The following is a 17537-nucleotide window of genomic DNA, read 5'->3' as shown; positions in this document are numbered from 1 at the left end:
TAATACCACTATACAAAACATAATTCTGAAAAGTCAAGGCATCAGACAATGAAAGAACTGTACAGTGATGAGTCCAACCAGTAAGTTTTTTATGAATTTTGTGGGCCCTGTTGTAGAGCCAAACTATGGGTTCTAAGATTTCATTTGTTGTAAGAGACCAAACAGGTAAACAGTAAGACATAGTTGAGAGTATAATGGCATGAAGATRGATATTTGAAACAGAAGATGTCAGATTGGATCTAATTTTTGAATAAAGTATAATTTCTGTTTCAACTTAGTGGTTAAGACCTGTACATGATCACGATAAGTCAAATGAGAATCCAAAGTAATTCCAAGATATTTGTAGGTATAGTGACAATATCAAGGGGTTTGTTTAAAAAAGTGAGTTGATTTGTTATATTGAAATGTCTCCTGGGTGAGGAAAAATACATGCACACAGTTTTTTTAACATTATTGACAAAAGATTATCTTGAAGCCAACCATGAAATGTCTGAAGATCTGCTTGTAACTGACTATTAATAGATTCAATATTGAAATCAGACAAAAAAAAGAACAGTATCATCAGCATACATTAAAAYATTTGAATACTTCAATATTTTTGGAAGGTCATTTATGTATAATAGGAAAAGCAATGGGCCCAGTAAACAAAATGTTTTAGACAACTTATAAGGCCAATTTTAAATGCAATTTTAAAGACGTTTACGTTGAAGATGGAATTTAAAAAAATCAACTGGAAGCCTCTTTTAGACATGTACATACTGTAACAGACTGATAGAACCCCAGTGATATGACTTCAATCAGAAATTTAGACTAAAAAAACTTCATAAGTTGTCTAAGACATAATAGTGTGAAAGGGCCTTAAACATAACWTCATGAAACACCACTATGACGGAATGATATAAATGATTGAACACTGGTTTTTAAAGTCTTTAAAATGWACAAAGCATCAAACATTGTCTATAAAGTGGCAAAAAAAGCCTAAAAATGTCAAAAACACATCCAACACATGGATAAAATACCACGTCTACAGTATCAAGATAATCAGGGTTTATTGGAAGTTCATGAATTCCAAAACTGAATKGTCTAAAAGTCACTGAGGATCGCAGGTATAGTGCAGGTTTCATACTGAAAGTTGACGCAGGGAYCAAATGTGAACCATGCGTACCCACAAAAATATTCACATTTAAACAATCATGCAGACGTTTCTGTGCTCCTGTCCTTCATACAACTGTGGAACACATCACACATCCTGACACGCCTCCATTTAAATATGTAAATATGTCTTATGTGTGTGACCTGGCACCAGTAACACACAGCTCTTGTGCGTTTGTATTGAATGAAGACCGGTGCTGTTAATCGTGCATAACTAATGTGTGTGTTGTCCAGCAGTGTGTCAGTATTTGTATAAGCAACATGGTGCTTATACAGAATGAAATGAAAACAACGTTCAACATTTTTTCATTTTGAAAAGCATATGGTTTGTACACATGTGAAAATGTAAAAAAATTGTGAACCACACCTAACTGAAATGCCTGAAGGACAGAACAGGGTTAAAGGTTAAAGGTTATGGCAGGACAGTTGGGAAAAAACTGAACAAGTAAGACTTGTTTGGAAGGTTTAAAGGACAAATCCTCTTCTCTCAAAAAGCWCCATCAAGACCTAGGATTGTCCATCTGAATGTGGCACAAGTCATCTAGAACAAAGTCCTTTGGTCACAGGTTTTTACCCATAATTCACTGCAGAATGTTTAGAGAAAACTGAACGCTGAATCAGCTCCAACACTTCATACCAGCTGTCAGCACGGAGRTGGRGGGCTGATGGTTCGGGCTCCTTGCAGTCACTGAGTGGACCAGGAACTCCTCTGTAGACCAAAGGCTTCCATCAGTCCAACMGCTGAAGATCGGACCAAACTGTGTCTAACAGAACAACACAAACACTGCAGCTAATCTAATTCAACAAGACAGAAAATAATCAAGGTGTTGCGTATCAAMCTGATTTAAAGGCTGCAGTGAGACTTTATCAGAAATAAACAGCTGAAAGCCTCTATTAACTTCAGCAATGTTGTAAAGAAGAGTTGTTGTTGTACAGCTAGTTTTACAGGCTGCTGAACCTATATTTAATTTATTTTTTTAATAACTAATAACACTGTGCACTATGGCACATTCAGTGATTAGTGTTTTTTAACCTAATTTTGAGTTTTAGTGAGAACTAGATGAGTTTATTTTAATTATTTTATTGTCCTGATTTGTAGTAAATTATAGTACTTCATTTTTAATATGAATATTTGGTAACTTGTAGGTTTTTGTTATTTTTCTTTAATTTTTTGATTATGTGACATGTTACCTCCTGYTTCCAGTCTGTGGCCTTACCTGGACTTCAGTGACACAGACATTAAATAAACACTATACTGTATATTTTAGATTGTTTAAATAGGTGAGGTTGCTCTGAAAGTGYCTGTGACATGCACRTCCTTCAAATACAAAAGAAAGAAAAACAAAGCATCTTTATATTTAAGGAACTTGACACAAAACACACGATTTTACCCATTTTGTCACATATTTGGCCTATTTTCTTTTGAGCTTGGCCCAGCCAACGTGAAACAGGAAGTGACACCAAAGGGGAAAGAAAACAGTTTTTTGTTTATTAAAACAATATTATTTGATCTCTGGCTCTTCTTCGTCTCTCTGATAGACTCAAAGTAATCTAAAGAAACATCAGATTCTTCTCTACAGTCTGTGTTGTCAGCTATAGCAACACTCTGCTCACATGCAGACAGTCCCCTTTGACATCACTTCCTGTCACTGCACATGCAAATATCTTAACAGCCGTTCATCTCAGCAGCGTGAAATTTTTTTTTGCAATATTTTATCAGTATTATCTTTCTAAATATGCATTCATATTTAGTGCAAAAKATTTATGTCACAGGCACTTTAAAAGGTTTTGTTTGCTGTTTGAGTGAATGATGTTTAACATTACAAGGCAAATCGATCCAGAAGATTAAAGCTGCAGGTTTCCTCTGCACTGTGTCTCACAGTGAAATGATCTCTAGTTTAAATTCACAGGTTTGTTATTGAATATCCATAAAATCTGTGCTCTCTCTTTCAATTTAACAGTTGACCTAAGTGTGGGATCTCTTACCTGTGGGGAGAAATGGGACGTCATCAAAGTAAGTACTGTTATTTTTATTTTATGTGTTTCTCTGTTCACATTATTGCTGATCATGATTCCTGTGAGCAGAGCTTAGTGTGGTTTGTGATTTTTCTGGGAGTCGTCTACTTTGCTGAATACTTCATCAACCAGGGCTTGGTGAGTTCTGCCCTCACAGGTTAAATGAAGCTGTGTGAGTGAGCTGTTCSATAACATTACTGCAGCCTTCTAAAATATACATTTCTTTACATTTCTTCTCTTTTAGATGGAACTCCTGTTTTTTCGCAACATTTTCCTGTCCCACGCAGAGCAGTATCGCTGGTTAGTTAACGTTACAACCAGTTGTTCTGAAGAAACCCCATGTTTCTGATCATTTCWGAGTTTTTCTGAGTCCGCTGTGTGTGCTCAGGTTCCAGACTGTGTACCAGATTGGTGTGTTTGTGTCTCGATCGTCCCTCTGCTGGGTGAAGATCAGGAAACTGTGGGTTTTTTCCATCCTTCAGGTGAGAAACAAATCAAATTGGCAAAGGTTTAACCTGCAGGGCTTCATCTGGTAAAGGTTAGCTTTCAGCTCRAGAGCAGCAACAGTGAGAGACATAAAAAATAATTCACTCCCAAAATAATGAGTCAAAAAGAACTTCACTGAAAATTATACCTTTTTTTGTTTAAATAAAGTGACGAGTGTCTTATTAATACATAGGTTAATATTCATGTTGTAAAATTTCAGCAACACTTGCTTTTTATATAACAAATGCCTTAATAGATTGTATTTTTTTTTTGACAAAACGTTTGTACTTTTGAAGATTATGTCTTTTAAACACCTATGTCTCACGCTTCCCTCTGCCCATCACAGGTAATAAACGCCAYCTTCCTGCTGTTTGCTGTATGGTTCCAGTTCCTTCCTTCTGTCTGGTTGGTTTTTTGCATCATTTTCTATGAGGGTCTGCTGGGCGGAGCTGCGTATGTGAACACTTTCCACTTCATCAGCAAGGAGGTAACACCGTCTTTCTCTCAGGTGGTTTTATTTGTTTCGACATGGGAAAGAATAAATGTCTGATGGGACAAACTTCCTGCTTTATACAGAATATTGTGCAACCTCAAATCTGAAAAAGCTGGGACGTTTGGGCAAAATGCAAATACTGTACAATCAGAGTGCAGTGACCTGCAAATTTCATGAATCCAGTTTCTTTTACAGTGCAATATACAGTAGTTAACATTTCAAATGATTAAACTATGAAATTATTACTTTTTAAAAGGTAAAATAAGGCCACTTTGAATCTGACACCAGCAACACGTCAGTTTACAGGTTCATTGTGTCTTTTAACATCAGTCTGTATACATCCAGGAACTGAGAGGACCAGTTCTCCTCTGTCTGATGCATTGATGTTGGCTTTCCAGATGTGGGAGCAGCCCATTTCAGAGACACTATTGCACCACCATACAATCAGAGAGGCATGCTTTTCAATTGYCTATATGCCACGGACATCCGGTCCAGCACTTGATGCCACTCCCGACACTTCCGGTTCGCTGTCAACACAGTGTTAGCGAAAGATTTTTTCACCCGACAACGACTCTTAATGATCTCCACAGTACAGAATTAACATATTACATGTACCAACGTTTACACAGGAGACGTACAGGTCCAGCCAAGTGGAGAAAAAAATCACTCCAAAGTGGATTAAAGACATAAAAACAAAGGAAAGACGTTCGTGTTTATGGTTCCAGAATTTAGCCTTTTTCACTATTCCTTGGCTGCTTGTTCTGTGAATTTTTCACGTAGAGCTGTGACACTTATATTGTTGGAAAGAGCAGAGTCTGGGCTTTAAACTGATGGGCTACTTGTATGGTTTGGATCGTTTTCCCCGACGTTGCGAACTGAAAACGTAATGATTATCAGGCGGAGGTTCTGCTGCTCTCGGTGCTCGGGGGAGGAGGGGGGCGCGCTCGTCACTTGGCTTTAGTCTACGCTGTAATATACACTCTAACAAGTTTTTACTTGTGCATAAAACTCATGACAAAGTCGCATAAAAACATTTCATACACTGTATAACACAAACGTGTGCACACCTATACACCTACCTTTGTACCGGCTGCTGTGTTAGCTTCCTGCTAGCTGTCGTGTGGAGGTGGTCTTTCCTCTCCCGGTCTTGGCAGTAAAAGRGGATAAATGTACATTTCCCTTTTGTAACCTCCATCTTCTTATTTCTGATTCTGACTCTTGAATATCCTCAGGTTAGAAATGCTGATTACAAACGCAAGCGTGAGCTTTTAAAGATAAGTTTTTCCTGTAATGCTCCACAGCTGTCACCTCCTCATCAAAAGGAAAATGGATAAAAACTAACAACTCGATCGTACCTGCTGCTTAGTGGCCACAACGGCACACAACAGAACTCACGTTTTATACCAGTAGATCACAGATGCTTTAACTTTTGTGACTTTTTCACGAACAAATACTAGGAGCAGCTAATGCTAAAAACAAAGGCAGTAAGCAGGGAGTGGAAGGGAGGAGCGTGGCAAGAATTTTACYGGAAATACRTCATTAATGACCGTGGCATGTAGGCTTTTGTGCCCCGATAACAGGAGGAGGATATGACATCACTTTTAAATACTTGTTAAATTTCTGCAAAATATTTTTTTAGCTGCTTCTTAATTTGAACTGCCTTTTGTTGCCTCTGTCTCAACATTCTTAAGATGTGTTGCTGCCATAAAAAACTAAACTGACCTATTTTTCCTAAATATACAGTTTTGCAGTTTACTCATTTAGCATATTTTCTTGGCTTTATTGTAAATAAATAATAGGTTTATGAAATTTGTAAATCATTGCATTCTGTTGTATTTACCTTTTTAATCCATGCCTGAGCTGTTTTAYAGTTGGGTTTTTGTATTAATCATTGCTTTGATTTTATGTTTCTAATATTTCTGTGTAATATTTCAGTAAGACTTTTACTTGTGTTCATCCTGATGTCTTCTCTGGAACACAGACTGAAGGCAGACACAGAGAGTTTGCCATGGCGACGGCCAGCGTAGGAGACAGTCTGGGCATCGCTCTGGCAGGACTTGTTGCTTTTCCTGTCCACACAGCCTTCTGTTCATTGTGACGAAGCCCACAGCCTGAGCTGCAGGAGGCGCAAACGGCAAGAACACATCCACACGTCTTTTTATCGTGSATGAAACCAGCAACATTAGAGGTGGTCGCATGATGTATGGCAAATAATTATGTCTGTTAACAATTAACAACTGGACCAAATACAGAATTCTGCTTGTCCTGTTGTAAACTTTTTATTCTACTTGAGTTAAAATAGTACTTAAAATGAAACGAGTTAACCTCTGACTGTGTCTCAGAATAACCGTGTTCATGTGGACTTTTTAAAAAGTTTTATGTAGAATTATCAGCTGAACATGTATTTCTTGATACAAGCTGTTACGGGTGAGCAGTTTGTATCTAAAAACTTTATGATTTTATACGTTGCTTGTCTTTGTGATTGTGCGATCAGATTTTTTTACATAAATTAAAGACGGGGTTTTGACATTCCTAGGCTCACATTTTGGAATTTTATAATCTTTCAGTTTGCGAAATAATTCAACGTCAACTACGACAGCTTTATTTCAGACAGTAGTTACAAAAGAGGAATTTAAACAAAGGTCATTTTATTCTCCCATTCAGAGTTGTAAAGTAACTAGGTACAAATACTTTGTTACCGCACTTAAGTAGAAATTTGGGGTATCTGTACTTTACTTGAGTAATTATTTTTCAGCGTACTTTTTACTTTTACTCATTACATTTTTACACAATTATCTGTTCTTTCTACTCACTATATTTTTAAAAAGGTAAGTAGAAAGTCGTTACTCCCATTTTATTCCGAGTTATTACTTAAAAAAAATACTATCCTGATAAATTGTGTCTCCTGGATAGAGTGAATTTATTTGTGGTTGGATGAGAAGTATAAATATATACCATTCTGACACCCTATTAGCTTGTACACAGCCCATCACAGCTGCACGCCATTAGAAATTTTTTTTGAGAAGTCACCTCCCAATAAATGTCATTTTGGAAAATCTAACTGCTCACTTTTACTCAGTACTTTTAATACTTAAGTAGATTTTATGTCAGAAATTTACTTTTGATAATACAAAAAATATCAGATACTTTAAGACTTTTACTCAAGTAATATTTTTAGAGAAGACTAACTTTTACCAAAGTATTTTTATGACAAGATACTTGTACTTTTAGTCAAGTATCACTTTGAAGTACTTTATACCAGTGGTTCCCAAACTTTTTATCTTCTGACCCACAAAATATCCATGGCAAAAACTTGTGACCCCAAATATTACTGGTCTGAGTACAYRAACTTYGTTAATAACCCTAAAAACACAGGCTTTTTGACAATYTAAACAGCTTKTMCACAAATATAAATACTTATCTTTACTTATTTTGTGTTTTTGTGATAATTAGTTGGAAAATATTACATCAGCAATTATTTTATTATCCTTTAAATTGATTTCTGGAGATTATCCAAGGTGCTTCATGACCCATAATTGGGTCCCAAGTCCAACTTTGGGAACCAAAGTGCACTGGTTCCCAAACTTTTCAGCTTTTGACCCACAAAATAACAGTAGCAGAGACCTGTGCCCACAACTATTTTTGGATGATAAACATTTGTATCAGGTCAACAGAGCACGGGCATAGTAACAATATTTTTATACTACATTTATTCATTTTAAATACACTAACATCACTCCTTTGTACCAACTAAGGCAAAAATGTAATTAATTCAGAAAATCTTTTCAGGACCCCACTTTGATGTTTCAGGACCCCACTTTGGGTCCCGACCCCAACTTTGGGAAACACTGGTTTATACAACACTGCTCCCTTTTGTGCTTCTCTGTAAATGATGCAATGTCTTTCCTATGAACAGATTGTCACAAATGAAAATAAAGCTTTTATGTAAAAAACAATTCCCTAGAGTCATTTATGATCTGCCTGTTTTTGTAGATTTTATACATTTCCAAATAAATTATTTTGCTATTTAAAATTACAACCAGTAAAGGTCTGATCTTTTAAACTAGTGATGTGTAAGTGTTTATAACATTCATCGAGGATTAACTGTATTTATTTCAGCCTCCTCTCTGAAGTTCCCACTCTGATGTCGCTCCTGTGCCAGAATGTGACGCAGAGGCCGAGTTGAAGGCGGGGGCGACGCGCGTCTCCCTCACCGGAAGTGACCGCAGAGTCTGTCGAACAGCAGGACTGAACCGGCAGAGGCACCGGGGGGGCAGAGAGAGGAGCCGGCGAACGATAGAACCAACGGTCTGCGGGATGAAACTTTGACGATTGTTAGTCACACGCCTGCTGACACGGTAATTGCTCTCCGATGTTTCGTCAGTTTACAAGTAAAGCGTGTGGTTTGATTTGATTCTAGCGTAGCAGGCTAGCATGCTAACAAAGTTAGCTAAGCGGAGCTAAGTGGCGTTGACGCCGTATGAAGTTAGCTAACCACGGGCCCCGGCAGGGCAAAAGCCACTAATCTACAACATGTTGTCAGCTAACTTAAACATAGTGTAAGTAGTTTGCAATGCTACCAAATATATTTGTTGGTGTTCGGACTGAATTGGGCAGATTCGCCTAGCTTTCAAGAGAACAAAATGGTTGGCTAAGTTGTCAAGAATCAGTTGTTCTACTATGACGTCGTTTGCTGTGATGTAAGCTAACATGCTAATAGTTAGCTTACGTTAAACTACGCTCCTAGGCCTAATATTTCTGACAAAAAACGTCAGTTCCCTGTTATTAATAAGTTCGTTTCTCGTCACGACTTTTGTAGATGCACTTGGAAATTAAATTAAGGTTCAGATTCAAGTCAGTAAATGCTAACACGATGTGTAGCTACTTGTTTTAGTTCTGTTGAATTTTTGTTTCTTCACAGACTGAACACCACTGAAACTCCTTGAAGTCCAGGGGTCCTGTCGACTACTCCGTTGTGGCCACTGTYGAGAGGGAAAAAGAGCAAGAAAACCAGAGACTCCTGTGGGTCAGCAGAGTGCGGTTATAGTTGGTGTGAACAGATTTTTCTATGTGCGTGACAATGGGGGACATCAGTGACCTGGACCGTCAAATAGAGCAGCTCAGACGCTGTGAACTCATCAAGGAAAATGAAGTCAAAGCACTGTGTGCCAAAGCCAGGTAATAATTACTTTACCTCCTTTCAACCACAGATGACACTTCATTGTAGAGTTTTATCTCAAATTGTATGATGCACCGTTGTATATCAGTTTTTACTGCATATGCACGCAGTTATCAAAGTACATTTATCATCAAACCTGTGTAATAACAGTTATTTTGTAGCAACAATAACATTAGTTATAAACAGCTAAGTTAACATTATTAAAAAGTTGAATGTAATCTTACTGTGTGGATTTTGCATGTTCTATTTGTAGAACAAATGCCACGCTCTTTGCTTACTGATGGGAGACATCTCCAGGTATGGTTAAAAAAACATCAGTTCAGCTAATCGGACACTCTAAATTGCCCCAAAGTTTGTGTCTGAGTGTCTGTGAGGAATTGATGACATGTCTGTGTGTACATTAGAGCCCCCAAATAGGTATCCTAGCATTCTCAAAGTTAGACAGCCAGGTACTTTGACACATGGTCGTGTTATAGACTGAGGCTGACTTTTTTTATTTAGGGGAAAATAGAAGGAGTTCCTCTGTGGAGAAAACTGGTGAAAAGTTCAATCAATCAAATTTATTTCAAACATGATAGCAGTATAAAATAACAGCCATACTTGAACATATTGAGTGCAAAGTACATATATTTTGCAGCAATAGTAATCTTAACATGTTCGAAAACGAGTAGGAAGAAGTAAATAAATTTACGAACTCCCACCTCATACTATTGCTGTTGCTGTAAAGGACTGCACTGCTCTGCTCGCATTAAAAAACATTCAGAGGAAAATATTTTGTTTTTCCGAATGCAGGGGCGAGAAAGGAAAAATGTTACGACCAGGTGGGCATGTTGTCGTTCTGCCCTCTGCAGAACTCCAAGTGCTGCTCCTCGTATACTGTATATAAATTTAAAAAACCTCATTGTTTTGATTCAGAACACACAAAAACTGAGTAAACTAATGACAAAACACTGAACTCAGTCCTGCTCTTGCTGTCTTTCCGTCACCACCAAACTCTATTTAACTTTTGGGTCCTTTTATTTTCTTTTTCCTATAGATTTTTTACTGCTTGTCAAATAACTTTGGGCTTCGGTCAGAAAGAAGGTCTGGGGAGTTATATTTTTTTCGGTTCAAGAGAAAGATGAAACAGACGGTGGATTGCTGTGTTTTTTCCATGAGATTATCATGTTTCCTGCAGCCCACTGTTGCAACATCCATCAAAAAGGACAATCATTTTCAGCAACAAAAAAAAATGTTGTGGATACTACTGATCATAACTGGTTTTATGTTGCTTTTCTACACAATTTAAAAACTGATGTGTAGTTTAAAGTCTATACTTTTGATACATATTGTAASAGAGTATCTCAGAGAGGCTGTGTCTTTCCAGGTAGAGTAATTTTAAATAGGTCATGTGAATCGATTATGTAACATACTATACCGCTGTCGTGCATCAGGGAAGTTCTCCTCATATCCGTACAGCATTCCTAAATATTTATATAAATAAGTGTGATACACACAATATTTTACATTACTATCCAACAAACTGTTGATCTGAACAGCACTATTTTACCCCACATATATACGGAGGTTGAACTCACGTGACAGATGGCATCAAACCAACGTCGAGGATCAGTGTATTGTTTTTGTGTCGTCCTTTTTTTAATTTATTTAAAAAACACATTTAAGGACATCTTGTTTAAGTTTTTTATGTTTGAAGTAAGTTTTTAATACACTATCTTGGTTTCTAAAACATAAAACTGGGTTTTTTTTAGTTGTAAAATGTGCCAGTGTAGAATATTAGAAACCTGGGCCTGTGTTTATCAAACAAGAATGCTGTTAAGAATGGACTTACTGTAAGTAAAAAATATTCTTGCCTCAATGCTGGGATTAAAAATCAGTTATCATGTGAATCAGTCTCACTTTAGTGAAGTGTAGGACAGTGTCAGTCTCCAGTTTTTTTTTAAACATCTCAGTCTGAGGAAATGTTGAGTTTGCGCCCAACTCCTCGTGTCTCCACTAAACTGCCCACAGACAACGCCCCCTTCACACACACACACACACACACAAACTGCTTTGTTATTCTGTACGAGACGCCCACAATCCCCCGCTTCATTCTTTGTATGGTGTGAAAGTAATGGATTTTTTTAAATGAAATTTACAGATTTCATGAAGGTTGAGTTAAAGAAAGAAATTAAAAGAAAAGTTTGATCCCACCTTGACTAGTTCGAGCAAGAAAAAACATTTCAAGACTTTTGACTGCATCTCGTGGTCTGCATTTACTCACCATCTGACTGAAAAAAAAAAGTTATATTCTCTCCAAAAGCTGCCTTCAAGTCCAACAATATGCACACTGGTATGTGTAATAGTTTTTTTCCCCTCCTTTTTTATTGYATAACTAAAACTATTTTTATCTTATTTTAGTTACTCTGTGAATTATAACAGAATCCCACTCAGGTGGTGGAACCCTGGCCCACTTGGTGTAGAGTATTCTTGAGGAGGACAGCTGTGATCTGTCTTCTCAGTCCATCGCAGACCCCCTAGTGGCAACTCTTAACCATTTAAGAGACCACTGGAGTTGTCCTAAATATTCAGGAGAAAGTGATTCTTMGTCTTAAGATTTTTGATAACTGGCATTTACACTTAAGTCTGAGAGAAAGAGTACATCCTAAGCACTTAAGTCTAAAATTCCGCTCTAAGAAGTTTCATAAGTAGAATATAARTAAATAGAATAGAATATCAAGCTTTACGGCTATATATATATACACTGCTCAAAAAAATAAAGGGAACACTTAAACAACGCATGCTAACTCCCGATCTTAATCAATGAAATATTCGCATTGAGTACTTTGTTCTGTACAGAGTTGAATGTGCTTCACAAAAGTTTGATTTACTTGGACTTAGCGTGCGTTGTTTAAGTGTTCCCTTTATTTTTTGAGCAGTGTAATAAAAGAGCTAAGTGGTTTGAAAGTGGTGCCATGCAGAGATGAAGCTCTAGTGTTTGTGAATATTTTTTTTATGTGTGCTGTGATATGATCGGAGTTGTTTGAAATCAGAAGCCGGAGCTGCTTAGAGTGCTGGAAAGGTATTCTGCTGGCAGAGTGAAAAAAACCGAGTGCTGTGTTCATGAATCTAAATCTGAATCTGGGTTGTTTGCTTGTTATGACCTGTCTCYATAGCAATGTCTTTTTCTGCTCAGCATTCAGCAACCTGTGGCTTTTTAGTTTCGCTSTAACAGGTCTGTGGAGCATTGACCAAAACTAACATGGAAAAGAATTAGAATTAAACGTATGTTCATAAAAAGAAAATATTATAAATCATTTTAATATTACCAAGATTTTTTGGATCTGCATATGATGATAACTGAATGAAATTTAAGGTAGTTTTTGTCTTTATGAGAGGAACTTTATTACAGTCACAAATTAAATATTCAACAAACGGGCATTTTCTTTACTCAAATCACTTGTTTTATTATTTCAAAGTGGGACACAATTACCACAAACATAGATAAGASTTGCATCTCTGCATAGTTTGGTGTTTAGATGTTGTTAAACGGGTTCTGCACAAGTGTCTCTTTTATTTTGTTATTTATTAACCTTTGTTTAGCCAGACAAATTCCATTGAGATCATAGATCTCTTTTTCAAGAGAGGCCTGGACCCCCCTTGAAAGTGAGTTTGGTGTTTTTAAAACATGTAAAAATCTCAATAACCGTTGACATTGCATTACAAATCTTTTATGATTGGACAAACATCAGTTTATTATATGCATTATTTATATAACCTTGAATTGTTGTGTTTTATTTTAGCTTTAAGTACATTTTGCGGCTCTTGACAATTTTATTTAGTGAGAAAGTGAGCAGGAATGGTGATTGTAAAGGTACCAGACTCGTGGGCCGGCTGGCATCCTTCCCACTAGAACAGGGGCTTGTTGTGTAAACCAAGTGTCCTGGATATTTGTAGTCGGATCTGGACCACGAGATGATGGTGGTGCTGAGGAGGTGTTGGAAAGTTGGGTCCCTAATTCTTTTTATATCCGGAGTATTTTTGCACTTCTTGTGCGATGGATCAATCTGGAGATGTGGAAWATCGTGGATGAGCAAGGCACACAGGTTACTGAGGCCAGAAGGTCACCTGTAATCTAGATGTCAGGAGATGAAACACAAGCTGCTTTTCTCCCCTCCTCAGTGGTGTTTGAGCTCCTGACATGGAACAAGATTGTCGCTCATTGAATTATCTGGAGCAGGGATTTTGTTTCATTGTATATTTAATGACCGATTATGTTTGCATGTGTGTGAGTGTAAGATAATGCTTCCTCATTGTCAATTAAATTATCCTGTTTCTTACAACGTTGATTGAATGTCAGTTTCTTCTTTGATACTGAAAGATAAATACAGTATATAACAGGTCAAAATGCTTACAACCATCCAAATTAGCTTAAAGGGCTGTTGTGTTTTTAATCACTGCTCACAAGTGGTTGATGGAGTAGTTAAAGTTTTACACCACCTAAATGACAAACATGTCAGCAGTTCATTTATTCTGTGCCACAAGCTTTTGTTTAATAGAWTACCTTACTTCAGGAACATTAATTTATATATCTGTTTGTATTTTCAGAGAGATTTTGGTTGAAGAAAGCAATGTCCAGAGAGTAGACTCTCCTGTCACAGTAAGTAACATAAATGAGTAGTTAATCATAAAGTGACTTAAATGAAAAGCAGCTAACTGTATCGTTTGTTTTTGTTTTTCAGGTGTGTGGTGATATACACGGTCAGTTCTATGACCTGAAAGAGCTCTTCAGAGTAAGTTTGTTTCTTTTTACGTAACATTGAGGTTAATCCCCCTTGTCTTTGACACAGTTTGTTCGCCTGTCAGTGGGAAGGGTGTGTCTTTAAGTGACACATGAACTCCACCAGTGGTCAGCATTTTAAAGACGGTTGCAAGAGTCTTTGTGATAAAGGTTTTCCAGTTCTGCATTCAAGGGTTCAGACAGAAACTGTATTTACAGATCAAAGCCCACTACAGCTGTTTGTTGGTTACATGTTCACATGACTGATTGTCTTCATGAAAAATCACCTGATTGTTCTCACAGAACTTTTTGTTCCTCTTTTTCTAACACTATCAGGCAAAYGAGCTTTCAGAAATTCATAGACAAATTGTATGATGAGCTGAACTTTACAAATCTAGAAAGCCATTTAAGAGCCTGTTCTATTTTAAACTCTGTTTTCGGATCCTTAACAATAAAACGATCAATGTGCAGCGTAATAAAACCATTATGTTAATTTGAAACATTTCATGTGATAGGTCGGTGGAGACGTTCCTGAGACAAATTACCTCTTCATGGGTGACTTTGTGGACCGRGGCTTCTACAGTGTGGAGACCTTTCTTCTGCTGTTAGCTCTTAAGGTAAATGTAATGTCAGCTCCTTGTCAGTACAGTGCTGCTCCCGTRAACACAGAAAAATCTATGCTCTGCTAAGGCTTACAGTAAATGTGTTCATCTGTCATATGGCATGTTTAGTGAAATTCTCTCATTCATGTTTCTACCTCAGGTGCGTTATCCAGACAGAATAACGTTGATCCGAGGAAACCACGAGTCTCGTCAGATCACCCAGGTGTACGGCTTCTATGACGAGTGTCTGCGCAAATATGGCTCCGTCACAGTGTGGAGGTACTGCACAGAGATATTTGACTACCTGTCCCTGTCTGCGATCATTGATGGCAAGGTGACGTATATTGGTCTTTTTCTTTTTTCACTTGCATTTTGAATATAACTGTTAAATATTTACACGATATGTGACCCGTCACATCGAAACGAGGATTAAATCCAAAAGTGGAATGTGGAGAAATATGCAAATATAGAGTTTTGATTTAAATGTGTGCAAAAATTGCATTTTGTCAAAATATAATGAATTAATACCGTTTCAATGAATCATTTGAATGAACTGTCTGACATATGATCCTAAAAAAAAATTTGAAGCATTTTTTTGAGCAGTAGCAACAAAAAACCTGATTTTGAGGAAAAACGCCTTAAAATTTGGAACTTTTCCCTGTGAGCTAGAAATGTTTTTGTTTCTTCTCAACTGGGAAATCTTAACCCTTTAAAGCCTAACCCTTTAAAAAATAGTCAGAAAATTGACATTTTTTTGAACTGACATGTTTAGTGGGCATTTAAACAAAATCCAAAAWTTTTTTTGCCACATCACTTTGTTTATGATATATTTTTTGTATCAAATCTGATACACTGGGCTGTTTTGGTAACATTTTGCTCACAACAAAGTTAAATTAAGAAACAAAAAATACAGTTTTGCCCATAACTTTTAACAAGTTTAGAACACTCTAGGAAGTTTACTTCTTTGTTTTGTTTTGTTTTTACAATGAAGTTTTTACATCCGTTTATTTCACTTCGTGGTAGGCACAAAAACAGTTTCTGTCCTTGTTCAGGCACAGATGTACCTTTAGACTTTATAAAAAATTGCCATCTATTATCAAATTGATGACATTTTCTTACTTTCTTTTTTTCTCTCTCTTCTTGCTCAATTCTCTTTGACATCTAACACGTAAATATTTAGTCAGTACATCGTAGAGATTATAATTTCAAAGGAACCACTTTGAAAATAGCCAAAATGTGTTTTCAAATGGCATTTCAGTAATTAATCAATCATCAAAAATTGTATGTGGTTCTATTGTGGCAAGAATACTGTTGATTAAATTACTAAAATGTCACATGACAATTCAGGACTGGAGCAACTTATATACCTGCAGTATCAAGTTTGATACACAAATTTTAAACACGGTTTAACTGTACTATTAAATTTTTTTTAAGTAATTATGCATTGTTTCAACACAGAAAGTATTTATTTAAAAATACAAACAATATTGATGTTATTCTTACCATAACTTCTCCAAAATTAGCAAAAGTTTTTCTAAAAAAAATGTGTGGATGACCTCATGTCAGCAGACATTTTGAAAAGGCAAAAAAAAAGAAGTCCCACTTCCTGCAATACATTGATAATCCACTAGAGGGCAGAATACAGGTCTCAAATGATATACAACAGGTTTTTGAGGAAAATATTGATCACATTGATAAAATATAGGTCATAGAATCCTGCGTAGCAAATATGATACAATACACTAAACTATTTGAGGTTTCCTCTTTATATTGACACAAAAAAATTACTCAGTACATTTACATAAAATTAGGATTTAGACCAAACAATAATGTATTATCGTAACCAACAAGACCAATTAAGTCATATCTCTGGATAAGATTATGAAATCAGAACGATCCAGGTATCAAAATGTAACTTTTAAAGATTTAATCCTCATTTCAATATGATGGGTCACATATAGTCTTTGAGATTTCTARAAGGCCATCTGATCACCCTAATTTGTTAGCTCTTCTGTTTTTCAGATCTTCTGCGTGCACGGTGGTTTGTCTCCTTCCATCCAGACGTTGGACCAGATCAGGACCATTGACCGAAAACAGGAAGTTCCCCACGATGGACCCATGTGTGACCTTTTGTGGTCAGACCCTGAAGGTATCTRCAGATGTTTGTCATTAATTTGCACCTTTTTTTTGTCATGATCCATGATAAATCCACAGTAATGTTRGGATTCCAGTTGAACACACAGCAGTAATTTTGTTTTCTGTTCTTAGACACCACAGGGTGGGGGGTGAGTCCCAGAGGTGCAGGCTACTTGTTTGGGAGCGACGTGGTGGCGCAGTTTAACGCTGCCAATGACATCCACATGATCTGTCGAGCGCACCAGCTGGTGATGGAAGGCTATAAGTGGCACTTCAATGAGACAGTTCTCACTGTGTGGTCAGCCCCCAACTACTGCTACAGGTGGGTGACATGTTTACACAACTTTAACAAGACACCTGCTTCTATTACAGAGTAGAAACCATGGATCTGAGTGTGCAGGGCCATTTCCTCTGAAAGACCTTTGAGCAGATGTTGAAATCACAACCATTTTTGTGTTGAAACCTCTGGTCTCTGCTGTATTTCCAGACAACACAAGTTATACAACAAATAGATTAAAGATTAAAGGGATCCACGATTAGTTGTAACATTAAACTTTATTTGATAAACATTTATTTTAACTGTAAAATAAAGACTGTAAAAATACTAGGCTATTTAGTTTTTATATTTTTTTAACTAAAAGTTTAAAAATATATTACATGGACAGGGCCATTTTATGTACGTGCAGGGCCATTTCCTCTGAAAGACCTTTGAGC

General features: G+C 36.8%; 2 protein-coding genes across 3 annotated transcripts in view; both read left to right on the top strand.

The window, feature by feature from the left end:
• cln3 (CLN3 lysosomal/endosomal transmembrane protein, battenin) overlaps positions 1-6688 on the top strand; it is a 26592-nt gene extending 19904 nt beyond the window's left edge. For both annotated transcript variants that reach the window (XM_014024298.1, XM_014024297.1), the window contains exons 10-15: positions 3114-3166; positions 3238-3306; positions 3413-3468; positions 3557-3650; positions 4001-4141; positions 6129-6688. In XM_014024298.1, coding sequence (XP_013879752.1) covers positions 3114-3166; positions 3238-3306; positions 3413-3468; positions 3557-3650; positions 4001-4141; positions 6129-6245 — 530 coding nt within the window. In that variant the 3' untranslated portion in view covers positions 6246-6688. The remainder of the gene's footprint in view (positions 1-3113; positions 3167-3237; positions 3307-3412; positions 3469-3556; positions 3651-4000; positions 4142-6128) is intronic.
• Positions 6689-8323: 1635 nt separating this feature from the next.
• LOC106528998 (serine/threonine-protein phosphatase 4 catalytic subunit B) overlaps positions 8324-17537 on the top strand; it is a 12246-nt gene continuing 3032 nt past the window's right edge. The window contains exons 1-8 of the mRNA XM_014024296.1: positions 8324-8505; positions 9069-9325; positions 13914-13965; positions 14048-14098; positions 14601-14702; positions 14848-15021; positions 16710-16836; positions 16956-17145. Of these exons, the coding sequence (XP_013879750.1) occupies positions 9216-9325; positions 13914-13965; positions 14048-14098; positions 14601-14702; positions 14848-15021; positions 16710-16836; positions 16956-17145 (806 nt within the window). The 5' untranslated portion in view covers positions 8324-8505; positions 9069-9215. The remainder of the gene's footprint in view (positions 8506-9068; positions 9326-13913; positions 13966-14047; positions 14099-14600; positions 14703-14847; positions 15022-16709; positions 16837-16955; positions 17146-17537) is intronic.

Source organism: Austrofundulus limnaeus, unplaced genomic scaffold (genome assembly GCF_001266775.1).
Source record: "Austrofundulus limnaeus strain Quisiro unplaced genomic scaffold, Austrofundulus_limnaeus-1.0 Scaffold417, whole genome shotgun sequence".
In the NCBI taxonomy this organism is placed as follows: domain Eukaryota; kingdom Metazoa; phylum Chordata; class Actinopteri; order Cyprinodontiformes; family Rivulidae; genus Austrofundulus; species Austrofundulus limnaeus.
Note: the sequence above shows the minus strand (reverse complement) of the source record. Positions and strands in the feature narration are given on the sequence as shown.